We start from the raw sequence: 15000 nt of genomic DNA on the forward strand, positions 1-15000 counted from the left end.
AACGCTGGACTCAGTTTGTCATGAAGGGTCAAAGTTCAGCCCTGAACACGACAGCAGCTGCTTCCACCAATTAACACACATTCAGTCTGAAAGGGAGAAGATGATCAGCTGCTGTTTAACCTGGAACAGAAACCTGCACACTCGTCTTTCCTGGGTTCAACCGGCTCAGATTTGTTTTATATAAAACATATGAATCATAGCCCACATTATGCAACACAAGTGAAGTCAGGAACACCAAAAAGTTAGATCAGAAGGTAGTGAGGGACCTGGTTTTAGAGGCAGAGCTCCCACTGTGGTGCTGAGTATTCATGCTGCACCTTCCCTTCGTCAAACAACAGATACAACAGGTTGAACAAGATGCTTCAGAGTCTCAGAGGTTTTCCAACACTTTGTTAAATCAACACTAACAAGGAGAAAGTTTCCTCCTTCTCTCCCTGAACGTCTGTTCTCTGTAACTCTGCTGAGTGGGTTCCATCTCCTGTGAGAAGAACTGACTGAGAGTCAGCTTCAACTGTCACAACCAGCTCCAGTTGAAGAGTGAAGCTGAACTGAGATCAGTTAAAAACACTCTGAAGTTATTAACAACCAGAGTTTATCTCCAATATTCAGCAGGAAGCCGTTGTTCAGTAAACGTTACACAGTGTGGCTTTAAAAGCGAAATGTTTAGTGCGAGTGGAAATCGAACTCTGATCCACGATGTTCCCTCTTCTCAGGCCAAGACTCGAGAGCCTCCTCCCCCCCGACACAGGGAGGAGCTGCACTATGTGGACGAGTATGGCCAGCCAATCACCGTGCAGGTAGAAGGGAGACGGGGACGTGGTGACAGGAGGCGCCGCTCCCGTTGTGCCAATGAGTGCAGCGCTCCGACAGAACGGCACTGGGAGGCCCTGAGAGCCATGGGATTGATGGAGGGAGAGGAAGGTCAGGGAGACGCCTACAGCGCAGGGTAGGTAAACTCCTATCAAGGGCATCCTATTGTAAATGTGACGCTTGATTGGATGTAAGAGTTTTGAATTGGGGAAAGAATGTAGCAGGAGGGCAAAGGGGGGGGGCGTCTGGGACGAGGGTACGAATGATCGGAGGGTGTAAACGTTAGAGAACGGACTAATGTTTGTGAAGTGAAAAATGGAGAAGTTTACAAGGTCAGATGATGATGTTGAGTCTCATGAATTTTCATCAGTGGAAGGTCGTTCTGCTGAGACAGCTGTCAGTGCAAACATGGCATCATTATGCATGTAGATGGGATTATGAATATTCATGGGGACATTTACATAACACCGATCACACCGTTCACATTCAGGCACATCTGAAGCATAAATAAACCAACATGACAAACTGAGCTTTATGAATTCACCTCCTCACAGAACATGACAATCTGGTTTCCTCTACAGGCCCTACTATGGTCACATGACCGTGTCACCTGACCTTTACTCGGCCAATAGTCGCATGATGATTCCTCCTGATGTCTACGCTCACAGCGGCTACCTGCCCAGGTCTTCAAACGACCAGCATCCGGGGAACAGCTACCTGCCGACCGTCTCCTACAGCTTAGACCACCTGGACAGACTCGACTACCAGGTGGTGAGTTGGGCTGTTTTTTATTCTCTTCTGAATTTATGTTTATGGATCATCGTGACAGTGCAGAGCTGCTTCCAGACACTGGACTCGCATAAAATCGAGGTGTATTTCCAGTTTAACTTTGGAAATAAATAAAGACTTAATTCATAAAAAATACAGAGACACAACAAACACTGTGTTAATATAAGTTCAGTGTCTGGTCGGCTTCATAATGTTTTACACATTGACAGCAAAATATTATAGATCTGTTTCTTCGATAAAATTAAATATAATATTATATATATATACACACATAAATCCCCTCAGAAATTGCACTCTCTCTGTTTATTGTCCCCCCCGACAATGAGATGATATATGCGCCCCTGCTTGTTTCCAGGCTCCAGAGATGTCGCCCTACCAGCCGAACTCAGAGAGCTGTCTGATTGGCTGCTACAACACTGAAGAGATGGAGCCAAAGAATTTCCCCAGACAGGTCTCTAATCTCCGAGATTATGTTTCCCTCACTAGTTGCACCTCATTCTCACTAAAATGTTGCTTGTACTTGTCAAATAATACATTTTAAAATAATCCTTTCTCCCTCTTCAGTCTGACTATCCTCATCCCTGGCGGCCTGATCGTCCTTTCGGATACCTTCCACTTAGTGAGCTTGACAGCGGGCTAGGTTGTGGACCCGATAGCCCCGACCACCGGATGGCGCTCTCTGAGGCCGAGACGGACGCCATGTCATCGCTGCCAGGCCACACCGCTTCCTCCCAAGGCTCCTCCTCTTCCTCAGAATCCCTAACCTCCTCTGAACCCAGCGACTCTGGCTTCCACAGCGTCAGCACCGGGGAACACAGGCGGCTGCACAAAATTCAAGGGAGCCACGGCCATCGGCAGTCTCATCATCTCCGCACAGGCCACTCCCCTCGAGAGCAGAGAGGACGCTGGGATTTGGAGTCCATCCCTGAAACAACTCAGATGAGTCACCCTGGAGCCCCACTCGCTTCTCGCTGCACAGTGGGTAACAGCACAACCACAACAGTTCACTTCCACAGAGCTGAGCGGAGTCCCACCCGCCACCGATCACCAGCCTCCCCCTCCATCGGTCAGTTAAGCTCCAAAAATAATTTCCTTAAACCGTCCATTGATCCCACAGTTTACTCATGTGTTATATATTAGTCTTGAAAAATTTGACAATTGGTATGAGTTTTGGGGGTAAAAGTATGTTGACTGGCAGCCTGCCCATGGTTTACCTTGCCATTCGCCAAATTGGATAAATAGTTGTGTGAGGCACCAATGGCTTTCTGGTCTTGTTTGACAGGTTCTTGCTGTAACGGCTACATGCAAACTTCTAGATTCACAGAACCGTCTGCACTCTATTTCTTTATCTGTAGGTTGCCATACTGAGCCCTGCCAACGGAGAGCGCTATGGTTGGAGCAGCAGCAGGGAAGAGGTGGGACGATAGAAGCTCCGGGCCGGAGTCGAACGATACAAGATTTGACTGAGGGACAGCGCGCCCGCAGGGCCAGTCACCCGAATGTGACAGATCCAAACACTCTGAGTGACAAACTCGAGAACAACCAGCCAGGTACAGCCAGCAACACTCTGGGGCCAAGGAGCAGGGCCAGTTATCCCAGTAACTGCCACCCCACCAGTCACCTCAGTACAGACAGAACCAGTCTCACCAATCATCAGAACTCGTTGAGAACCAGCCAAGGCTCCATTCGGAGCAGAGAGGAGGACTCCCTCTCCAAGAGTCCTGGATCTGGCTCCAGTGGAGCCTCAGACTGGCGAGGCTTTCAGACCCTTGGGAGTCGCTCAGGCAACCTTAAAGGTTCTGTTCCTTTTTACAGCACACTGGGTGCACCACAGCGGAGGCCTCACTCTCCCCCCTCTCCCCGCTCCAGACTGTCCAATCAGAAGTCAGTCAGGAATCAGCTGCTCAGAGCCCGAGCTTACCGCCTGGCTAGGGAGCGCAGTGAGGTCACAACAGATGAGGAGGTGCGAGGAGACGGGCGGAGACAACGGGAGGATGAAGGAGAGGACGGCAGATTGATGGGTCGATACTGTAGCCGGACGGAAAGGAGACGTCACCTGGCGCAGTCACGGCAGCACAGGGAGAGAAGAGGAGGGGAGGAGCTGGCCGGAGGCGTTCAGGGGTCACTGTCGTCTCAGACGGTGCTGGAGCTGAGCCACATGAAGCAGAACCGGCTGAGGAACAGAAAACTGCTCGATGATTGGACAACAGTGGAGGAGCTCCTGACTCATGGGACCCGAGTGGAGAGTGACAGTCAGCTCTGTCCCAGCCCTCTGTTATCGGTTACTACTGTCTGACTGCTCGCACACAATCCGACCATCAGTAACTGAGACCTCCTAACTACCACAGGTCCAGATTCACTAAAGGTTTGTGTGGTTAAAGTTAACTTCAACTAAAGCTACCAAATCAGTTAGACGTGTTCGTGACTGAGCACAGTGATCAATACAGCAATCACCAATCAATTACAGAATTCATTACATTATCTAAAACACGTTAACAGAAATATATCAAGGACGGACTCAATTTGCAACATTTAGCAACACACTGTGAATATTGTTAAATATCAGGGATCTTACAGAGAGAATCATGAAGGAAAGGAACTGGCTCGTATGTGAGTGTGAGAAGAAACCTTTTGGAGAGGCGGCTCTCAGGTTCGTTGGTCTTGGATTGTGTTATTGCTAAAATAATTAATCTCATGGCCTCATTGTCAAGTTTCTTGCTATGATAGCTTTCGGTAGCAGGTTATGCTGCGTTCATTTCATATCTATTACTTAATAGATATGATGCGGGAGATGCTGGGAATTACTGACAGGAACGATATTTACCAGCTGCTACAGACATTTCACCAAACTGCTCGAAATTAAATTAGAATGAATCCAATATTAAAATTTGCTAATTTTACAAGACCCATACACGGTTTAGTTTCACTTAACAACAAACTGGACCAATGACTGAATATAAACATACACAACTTCACAGTTCTCAAAACTGAAGCCAAAAGCATTTCGATTGCCCCCTGGTGGCTGACTGCAGTATCAGTCATAAAACCTGCCTGAACTAAAATAGTAGATGTTAAATAAATGTTTCTCAAAGATGGTTTCTTTCATTTCAGGTCGTTCTTATCACACTTATGTTCAAGTGTTCATGTTTCTGATCACTTCAGTTTTAATTAGTTATTTGATGATATAAAAACAGGCTGAGATGATTGACAGCTGAAACTGACTCGCGATTGGTCGAGCAGACCTCGATGTCGTCGATCCATCCCCCGTTTGCTGACGCTAAAGTTCGTTCGATATTCGGATTTTATTTAAAAAATAATGATAAACACAAAACAAAAGTAGCTAGCTTAGCGATAGAGCTAACCACCTGGAACAAATCTGTGAACACCCATTTTCCTGCTCTTCCTATTATGTTGATATTGCATGAATGCAGCATTAGCTCCCAGGCTAATTAGACAACTTGCTACTGAGGTAGCTGTTTGCTAATTGACTTGCTAGGTGGTTAGCTCATTAACTAACTTTATGTTTGAATGAAGAAGTTTCAGAGATCCTCAGTTTATGGTTGACCAGGGAACAAGTCAATATAATCTATAAATGTAGCTCAAGAAAGAAATGCTATAAGAATACAAGCATTTTAAAATACTAGTGTCCCGTTCTCACTGTACTTAAAGTTTGTCTGGAGCCTCACAGTCGAACACAGATGATTACATATATGTCACCTGGACACAGCAGTTGCACATAGTTGGATCTAAAATTACAAAATCAAAGTCCCATTGTAATCTCAGTGAATCTGGATGTTGTGTTGTTTAGGACGTTCAAATGGCCAAAGATAACACCGGGGCTCAGGAGGGATAACATGAGATCTTTTAGAATCGGTCTGAAAAGAATCTGTGACGAGGTCTGTACCAGTATCAGCTGGGTTTCTTTCACTGGACGGACGGATTCCACACACACCAGCCTGACTGTGACTGGTACGATACATCACACCACTGATTGTGTTGCCTTGTGGAAAAGTGTCTTCACCTCCTTTTCTGGTTTATTGCCTTTGTGTCCGTCTCTTTGTGCCAGAAAATGTCAAAGTCTCTGAAACAAACTGTTTGGACGCCCTGCTCGCTGTGAGCCTGTCACAGGACTCCTGCACCTTTACGATCAAACTGTTGCTGTATCTAGTCGCCACTTTCACTGGTGGTTTACTGTTTTAATCTTCATGCACTCACACACACAGTGAATATGACTCTTCAGGCAGTCGGGCTCATGTGTGTAACCTGGTTTCTGTTTTAGAAGACGTCTGTTTGTCTGATTACTGCAGTAAATCTGTTCAGCTCATGTTGTGCCACATGTCATGAATCAGAAATCACTTCATATTTAAAGGAATCATTTGACAGTTTGGTAAACAACACAGATGAGGAGACAGAGAGTCTTTCATGTCTGTCATTTAAATCTGAAGCTAAAGCCAAGAGACAATTCGCTGAGCTTCGTGTAAAACGTTCATTCCGTCAGAATCCCAACGTTCATTTGGTGCATTTGAACTGGTGTTGAGTCCTGAAGCTGCTGATGCTGGGAGTAATAACATAATGACGTTACCATGGCTACCAAATGAACTGCGTCATTCACTTTCTCCATTCAAACAGAAACTGTGTGTGACTTTTATCTTTAAAGACATTACAGTTCCATTAACCTTTATTTATACATGAAGTTCATTGAGGGAGGTCCTGATTCACAGTGACGTCCAACACATTTAATGGATAAATGTGAAAGTGACGTCAATATTCTCGTATAATTATTTTATTTTCCAAAATGTCAAATTATTCCTTTAATATGTTTCCGCTTCTGACATTTGTAAAATGTTGCGATCTGACGTGTGAACACATGAACTACATGTTGTGACATGTCACTGTGTTCGGTGCTTGGTTACAACATTTTAATGTTAATCCAGCTCGTCAGGTTTTCAGTGAGGAAATTCAGGTGGGTTTATTTTTTTCATGTGATTTCGTGTGAGTCTGTGAGGATTAAACTCGTAAATATCGATATCTCTGTCACGATGAAGGCGACTATGAACTAATACTGTGTGATTACAGAGGAAGAGGTGGAAGATTCATTTGAAAAATGTTAATCAGGTTCAATGTTCTGATGTAATAATGTGTCATAATGAAACTGTTCAATGCAATTTTCTTAAATACGAGAAAATGCTGATTTATTTTCATATTCTGTTGGAGGAAGTGAATTCCTGGAAACGTGAATCACAAAGTAAATGAATATATTTGAGGATTTCTTTTTTAAACAGTGTGTGTGTGTGTGTGTGTGTGTGTGTGTGTGTGTGTGTGTGTGTGTGTGTGTGTGTGTGTGTGTGTGTGTGTGTGTGGAATATGGTTAGTTAGCATACAGAGTTTGGTACTAACTTGTTCGTAGTGTTTAGCCAAAAATTGTATGACTTTGGTTTGTGGACAATCTAGAAACTTATCACTGTATAATGTAAAAGTATATTTATATACTTATTATTTTATAATGACAGTAGTTTTTTATATTTTATTTTTGCCTTTAGTAGATTAATTCTGCTTTTCTCCGACATCTTGCTAAGCTAGTGTACGTAGAAGTTAGTGTACAATCAACTGTTAGCATACACTGGATTTATTATTGCATCGTAAACCTAGCATGCTAACTCAAACATTAACACAGATCACTGTAACTGAAGATGGACGACAAGACAGCGGCACAAAAGTGATGCCAAAACATCTGGATCGCCCCCTGGAGGCGGCAATATGGGTCATAAACCCCTCCTCCCCCATGTTAGCAGACGGGACATGGACCAAACAAAAAAATCTAATTACATGATAAATGAATGTTTAGATGGTTTCTACCTCACTGTTCACGTGTTTCTGATCAGTTTGGTTTTAATCAGTTATTTGATGATATAAAATCCATGATATTTTGGCTTTATATTTATACAGTCGGAGGAAGTGGAGACGTGTCGTCCATCTTTGTTGACAGTCATTGAACAAGCATGTCCAGGTTTACCCAAAGAACTGTGAGTGTTAAATCAGTGTGTATGTGTTTTTTCCACAGAACCGAAGTTTCGTAACTGAATTAAAATGACAACAACAAAGTCATTTCATTTGTGAATATTTAGAATATATAAATCTATCTCTAACTGTTGTTGGTTTTCAGAATCTCTGATCAAAAGGAAGTCGTTTGGTAAACTTTCATGACTGAGAATCTCAGAAGATCTTGAGATTTCTTCTTCAGAATCTAATATTTATTACAACGCAGCTTTGAGTTTTTCTTTTGATCAACAATGTGCAAATTCAGACAAAACTCGTGTGAATATCAAATCCTGATAGATTCCTCTGAGCATCAGAGCTCCACTGCAGTGAAGGTTTCCTAAACTGTCGCCGACGGGGATTCTTCACCTGTCAATTAACTCAAATATATCAAAGTCAGACAGCTAACCCGGATAGCTCGTTATCTTAGCTACACAAAAGCATCAAAGAAAAATGAATCACAAACTAAAATTAATCTATAGAAATTCACTTTCAGAGTCCAATCAGAAAATGAACTGTCGATTAATTTAACAAATGAAATAAGGACCTAAGATAATTAGTGTTGGAATCGTCTGAGTACAGATGGTGTGTGTGTGTGTGTGTGTGTGTGTGTGTGTGTGTGTGTGTGTGTGTGTGTGTGTGTGTGTGTGTGTGTGTGTGTGTGTGTGTGTGTGTGTGTGTGTGTGTGTGTGTGTGTGCGTGTGTGTTTCCTGGTCCTTTAATCTCCAGCAGAGTGGAAGATGAGGATTAACCAGAGTTAAAGGGAAAAGCTGAAAAGATGAATTCAGGACAGTTTCAGTCTTAACTTCTGTGGTTGAACCAGGACAGAGATCATCGATCCATCAGACCGATTCTTGAATCCACTTCATCAGGGATCAGATCATTTATATTTATATATATATATATATATATCACCAGGTGGGGCTGCAGGGGGCGCTATTACTCAGTAAAAGTTACAAAGTGTTGCTTTAATACAAAGTTAAAATTCCTCAGCTGTCGCTGATTAAACGTTGATAATATCTGGTGACGTCACCATGAACGTTGAGTGACAGCGCTGTGATGTTTACACTTCACACCATCACTTCAGTCCGGCTCTGTCACCGTTGCTATAGCAACTGGTGTTACTCCAGCAGCTGATGTCTCAGCTCTTGGCCTTGTCGCCATGGTGATGATATGTGGAGGACAATGGGACTTATTTCCAGCCGACACTCGTCAGCTGAGCAGCAGCAGTGACATTAGAGCACCTGAGCTCAGGTCTTCATCACCCTCATCATCTTCATCACCCTCTTCATCTTCATTACCCTCTTCATCTTCATTACCCTCTTCATCTTCATTACCCTCATCACCCTCTTCATCTTCATCACCCTCTTCATCTTCATTACCCTCATCACCCTCTTCATCTTCATCACCCTCTTCATCTTCATTACCCTCACCATCATCACCTTCATGTACCTCATCATCTTCATGTACCTCATCATCTTCATCACCCTCTTCATCTTCATTACCCTCATCACCCTCATCATCTTCATCACCCTCTTCATCTTCATTACCATCATCACCATCAGCCTCATCATCTTCATCACCCTCTTCATCTTCATTACCCTCATCACCCTCTTCATCTTCATTACCCTCTTCATCTTCATTACCCTCATCATCTTCATCACCTCTTCACCATCATCACCCTCTTCATCCTCATCACCTTCATCAACACCATCATCTTCATCACCCTCATCACCATCACCCTCATCACCTTCATCATCCCCCTCATCTTCATCACCTTCATCATCCCCCTCATCTTCATCACCCTCATCATCTTCATCAGCATCATCTTCCTCACCTCTTCATCTCCACCCTCACCTTCATCACTGACCTGTGGACCCTGAGCTCCTCCAGTAGAAAACACTGGAAATTATTTATTTTAGAATCTTTAGAATAAAACTGATCTGAGCTGCGTCATCACTTACACGTGGACTGACACAGGGCGACCTCTGCTGGTGAACACGTGAACCTACAACTGCCAGATATAACTAATAAATAATTACTAACTAACGCTGTAATAAACAAATAAAAACAGACAAAGAAAACTGCACCACGTGACTTCAGGTGGTGTTTGGGCTGAAAAGTGAAGTTCCTCTTGGTCGCTGCAAAAAGGTCAAAGATGAAGAAACAAGAAAAGACGGATCTGAGATTTTGTAACAAATTTATTCAATAAAATATACTTGGAAATGTAACTGCACGTACACAAGCTCTATAAAGATAAATCCACCTTCTAAAGTATTCCACAGGAGGGAGGAGGGCTGCGTTCCAACACGAGGAAGTGAAATCACTTCAAAAATAAATCACTAAAACCTTGAGTTCAAATAGAAACATTCAAATCAGCTCAATTCAGAGTTAGTGTATCTACAGTTTCTCCAAAATACATTTTAAAAACCTGACAGAGTCTCAATCGAATCAAACAAACCATTTTCTGCGTCGTCTGTGAAAACGAAAACAGAGAAACAAGAAACGACTTTTAGTTTTGCAGCGTTTTCATTGTCTGAGCTGAAAAGTAAAAAGTCCAGAGTGTTATTAAATCTGTGGATGTGATGGAAGCAGCGTTCATCAGTTTATCACCAGTATTTGTGCATAAATCTGTACATGTGCATCATCTTTAAACTTTATATATATTTAAAGTACCGGCCAGACTCATTTTCCCCATGTGATCCGTTCATCTTAAAAAGTTCCACATCCTCGGTGTCTCCTCGTGTGTGTTGGTCCCTTATTCCATCGTCCACTCCAGGTCAGCGTGACCACAACCACTGGTCTCCATAGCAACTGGATGCACATAAACACACAGCTCAGAAAACACTTTCAGTCCGCTGACGGAGGAGGAGGAGGAGTCAGTGCTTCGTACTGATGAAGATTATTCGATGATTTAATGCCTCAGTGACGGTTCAACTTTACAAACTGGCAACAGGAAACACTTCTAAAATCATTCAAATGAGGCATGACAGGTGAAAACAGCTAAGATGCTGAGTCATGATGTAAAAAAGAAAAGTGCAGTAAAAGTATCTGAATTAAATCTAAGTGAATAATCCTGATCAGGTTGTGTTCTGAAAAACAATGTTTCATATTGAAGTATTTTAGAACTTCGTAGAGTTATGATCCAACCACGGCTCGTGGTCGCCGCGCCGTCGCCGTGGCGTTGAAATGTTGCAACATTCTTCAGAAGGTGCAGGAAAATATAAAATGGCCTTTCAACGCATACGTAACAGCAGATGTTCTGATTGGTTGATTCTGTTAAATATCAGTCAACGTTTAACGGGCAGAACAAATATTTCGAACCATTTTCCCTTTTACTGTCGTCATCGTGGTCGTAGTGAAAAACGATTTCTTCTCAAAGTAAAAAACGTGTTTCTGAAGAGAGAGAAACCGACGAGTGTTTCTGTCTGAGGATTAATATCAAACATCAGGTCTGAAATCCTTGGACTTGTTTTCCTCGTTCAATCATCACTTTGTCCTCAGAATTCTAAAATGAAGATTCATTTCAAACGAAGAAGAAGCAGCGTTTCAACAATCTCATCTCAGTTAAACTAAAAACGTGTGTTTCTACCTTTTCCTTTTGAATGTTTCCCTTTATGGATTTGAGTTGCTCATCACAACTAAGATTTGAAGGAGTAGTGTTTAGTGTTTATCATTATTATTAAAGTCCAGGCTTCTCTCACCTCCTGATCTGAGGCGTCACAGTTTTGAATTCATTTTAAAGTTTGACTGAGAAGACGAACAACAAACCATCACAACTCAATTATTTAAATAATACAAAATGTTGGAATTTGATATTTTTAACTCAAATATCACAGAAAATCCAACAGTTGTCTTGTTTGTCGACATATTACAACTTTTTTTTAAATAGAATGTTCTTGTTGTCCATTGACCTTTTTTTAATTATAATCATAATAATTTATAATAAAAGACTTGTTTATTGAAATATTGAATTAATTAATTAAATATTTAGACTTTTTCTTGTTACATTTCTCGAAGTTGTATCGAGAAATATTACTGAGAAATTCTTAAAACCTTTCGATTTGTTTTGATTTATTATAACTTAATTTTCATATTAGGCTTTGATAAGATTCTTTTTATTTCGCACATAGAATTCTTCTTCCTCTAAATGTAATTTTCTCTGAATGACATCACTATCGTCCGTATCTTATTTTATTCGGGATAATTTTTTTGATGTATTGTCGTGATTGTACCGCGATGTGCGTCGTCACGCTAACCCCCCCACCTCACCCTCTTGCAGGTTGTGTTTTACCAGAAACTCTATCATGGTTGGCTGATTGTCTAGCCCCGCCCATTGCTCCTCCAGCTGCTGCAAAAGCTCCTCCCACTGCCGTTTGTCTTTTCCCGTCTGCCACAGAAGCCGAACGACCGCCCTCAGCAACGGTAACAGGAGGGGGTGTGGCCTGTCAATGTGTGGGCGGGGTGCAACAGTCTGTGGGATGGGCTTGTCCTGGTCGTCAGTTTGAGGGTCAGCGGGCGTCAGCACACGGAGGGCGTGGTCACAGTGATCCCCCGCCTCCTCCAGCTGGTCCACTTCTTGGAAACAGCACGACAGCCCCACCAGAGTGAAGAACCAATGGGAGGAGGCCGGGGGCGGGGCCTGAGCCTGGACGTCGTAGTAACTGGCCCAGCCCAGTTTCTGTTGCAGTCTCTTGGCGTTGAGCAGCGGACCCAGTGCCTCCTGGTAACGTCCCACCCTCAACAAAACAAGACAAACTCAGCTCGGAAACACTGGAGATGAAACTCTGATTACATCTGTTTGTATTTATCATTATGTAAAAGAAAACTTCAAGAGAACAGACGACAGGAAACAGGAAACAGGAAACAGAAACAAACCCGAACAGCGGCCAGACGACTGTTGGAATTATCTTCTAGGAAATTTGCTACTGAAACTTTAAATTGTATTTACTCTTTAATTTGAGGTGAACGTCACTATTTCATTATAACCTGCTGTCCTGCATCGAATGTTTCAGCTGTTCGCTCACGGGCTCGGTTCAGGGACCCGAGTCCGACCCGGATGGTTTCATCTGAACCTCAACCTCACTTCTCTGTCCAGAGCTGCTCAGGTCCAGTGTGTCACTGATTCAACTGATCTCTAACATTGAGGAGCAACAGACTGAAGCTGAGTCACAGGAGAACAGCAGGTGGAAGGAAGAGAGTTTAGTTTGTGACTTCTCACGAACCACTGGGACGTTTCAGTCAGTGTGTTGTTAGCTACCTGATGAGCAGCTGCCCAGTCTGCAGGTCGCTCAGGTAGAAGAACTGTCGCACGCAGAGCGCCCCCCGCAGGGTGGGCAGTGAACACAGGTGAGACAGATACTGTTCAAAGGCCCGGCTGCGCCTGGCGATCGTCTCCGCCGCGAAGTTCCTCCGCAGCTTCTTACCTGTGGCGATACAACCGGTGGTCAGGTTTCAGCGGCTTGATGCCTGACGCCGGCAGGACACAGGACACAGGACACAGCCCCCACCCTAACCATAACAAGGCTTTGTGATGACTTTGATGACGTACTGTAACTCCTACTCACGTGGAAAACATACACGATCCATCAGGTCTGAATGATAACGCCGCAGCGTGGCATGAAGGCGCTGAAAATCGGAGTAGCGGCGAGTGATTACAGCGGGCGTCTTATCGCTGCCACCGGTCTGGGTCACGTGGATGGTGTACAGCTGCAACAGACAGCAACAGACCGAGCGCACAACAGACTGAATCACAACCAGCTCCTGGAAAATGAGAGCGTGGATCATGTGACCAACAATCCTGACCTCCACGGTTTGTTTGTACTCACCACGTACTTTGAGGAGCCGTCCTGCATCACACTGGCGTCCGTAACCTCAAACAACAAGTCATCCATCAGCCGTCTTCCCGAGGGGACGGGACTTCCTCCATCGAGTCGGCACATGTTCCTCCAGCTCTCCTGAAGCTGCCGTGTCAGCAGGGCGGAGGGGGAGGGGCCGACCGGTGAAGCGCCGACAGGACTGGCGTCTATGAAGGTTGAACCCAAAGTCAGTTGTCTGAAATCTCAACAACACTTGAATTTCTTCAAACTTGGTAAAACGCTTCAGTTGGACCGAAGGTTGAACTGATTCGATTTTGGTGGCAAAAAAAACTTTATCACAGTGAAAACTACTTCACGCCGTCTGAAATGTCTTGCTCAGGAAAGGGAGCCCAGTAGCCAATCAGAGAGCGATGACGACGCTTGGGTCTTTTTAAATACGACCGGCCAATCGAACGTTGCGACAATCTGGTGCCTTCAGATTGGCTGAGGTAAAGTGAGATGAGCCAACAGGAGAGAGGTGGGCGTCAGAAGTAGGGTGCGAGTTGAACCGGGATCAGAGACGAACAGATGACACAGATTCATAATCTTCTCCGTATAAATTCCAATTTGTTATTGACTGATGTGGAATTCTTTGGTCTGTGTGAGCCTGGACAAACACTCCTGTCCTGCCTGATCGATAACGGATAATCCTGAGGAGGGCGCCACCTCACCTGTGCTGCTGAGCCCCTCCTCCATCGACTCTCCCAGGAAGTCGGAGTCACTGTCATGCCCCTCGCCCTCGCCACTTTCCTCCAGTCCTCCTCCTCCTGCTGCGCTGTCGAAGGACAGAGTCCCCCCAAGGCGATCAGTCACACACTCCTCCTCCTCCGCCAGTTCCGCCTCCAACCGATCCTCATCAAACTCCTCCACTTCCTGTGTGTCTCCTGCTTCCTGTTCCGTTACTGCCCAGTGAACATCTTTGAACAGCGAGCGTTTCAGACGATCCAGCAGCCGGGAAGCCATGAGGCTACTTGGCAGGAGGAGGCAGCAGCGGCTGAAGAAGAAGCATGAAAGGAGAGACGTTTTACAAACTGATTCTCTTGCATGAATTAACATTGATCATGTGATTAATCATGTGACGTATCTCATCGGGGGTCAAGGAATAGTGGTTTGGAAAGGAGATCATTTTGACTTAGAAGAGTCGTACGGTTCTTTCAGGCCCGTTTTGTGCGTACGATGATAAACGAGGCCTCAGGTGTGTTCAGTTAAAGTCTTTTACTTGTTTAAAATAAGACAACGCGGATGTCTGAGTGACGGCCACAAGTAGAAGGTCTGTGGAGGTCAGGAGAGTTCCATGGACACAGCAGGGATCCTCACAAACACAAGACTCTGTCTGAGACCATGTGGACACAAGCAGGTCTGAGCTCTTTACATTTGAGGACGACACAACACAAAAAAAGGAGAATATCATGAAACCTAAAATATTAAGACTTGAATGTGAAGTTTCATGAAAAAAGTTCAAATTGAGTTTTGCTCCGGACACAAAATGGTTTCAGATGAATGGATG

General features: G+C 44.1%; 2 protein-coding genes across 2 annotated transcripts in view; one reads left to right on the forward strand and one right to left on the reverse strand.

Annotated features, from left to right (window-relative positions):
• Positions 1-7700, forward strand: part of LOC118111069 — a 14624-nt gene extending 6924 nt beyond the window's left edge. The window contains exons 2-6 of the mRNA XM_035159383.2: positions 714-946; positions 1392-1581; positions 1955-2050; positions 2164-2665; positions 2955-7700. Coding sequence (XP_035015274.2) covers positions 714-946; positions 1392-1581; positions 1955-2050; positions 2164-2665; positions 2955-3895 — 1962 coding nt within the window. The 3' untranslated portion in view covers positions 3896-7700. The remainder of the gene's footprint in view (positions 1-713; positions 947-1391; positions 1582-1954; positions 2051-2163; positions 2666-2954) is intronic.
• Positions 7701-9818: 2118 nt separating this feature from the next.
• The window catches only part of snx21 (sorting nexin family member 21), a 7001-nt gene continuing 1819 nt past the window's right edge, over positions 9819-15000 (reverse strand). The window contains exons 2-6 of the mRNA XM_035159384.2: positions 14165-14487; positions 13464-13660; positions 13203-13344; positions 12896-13061; positions 9819-12374 (exon numbers count right to left, since the gene is read on the reverse strand). Of these exons, the coding sequence (XP_035015275.1) occupies positions 11885-12374; positions 12896-13061; positions 13203-13344; positions 13464-13660; positions 14165-14456 (1287 nt within the window). The 5' untranslated portion in view covers positions 14457-14487 and the 3' untranslated portion in view covers positions 9819-11884. The remainder of the gene's footprint in view (positions 12375-12895; positions 13062-13202; positions 13345-13463; positions 13661-14164; positions 14488-15000) is intronic.

Source organism: Hippoglossus stenolepis, chromosome 6, assembly GCF_022539355.2.
Source record: "Hippoglossus stenolepis isolate QCI-W04-F060 chromosome 6, HSTE1.2, whole genome shotgun sequence".
NCBI classification, from domain to species: Eukaryota; Metazoa; Chordata; class Actinopteri; order Pleuronectiformes; family Pleuronectidae; genus Hippoglossus; species Hippoglossus stenolepis.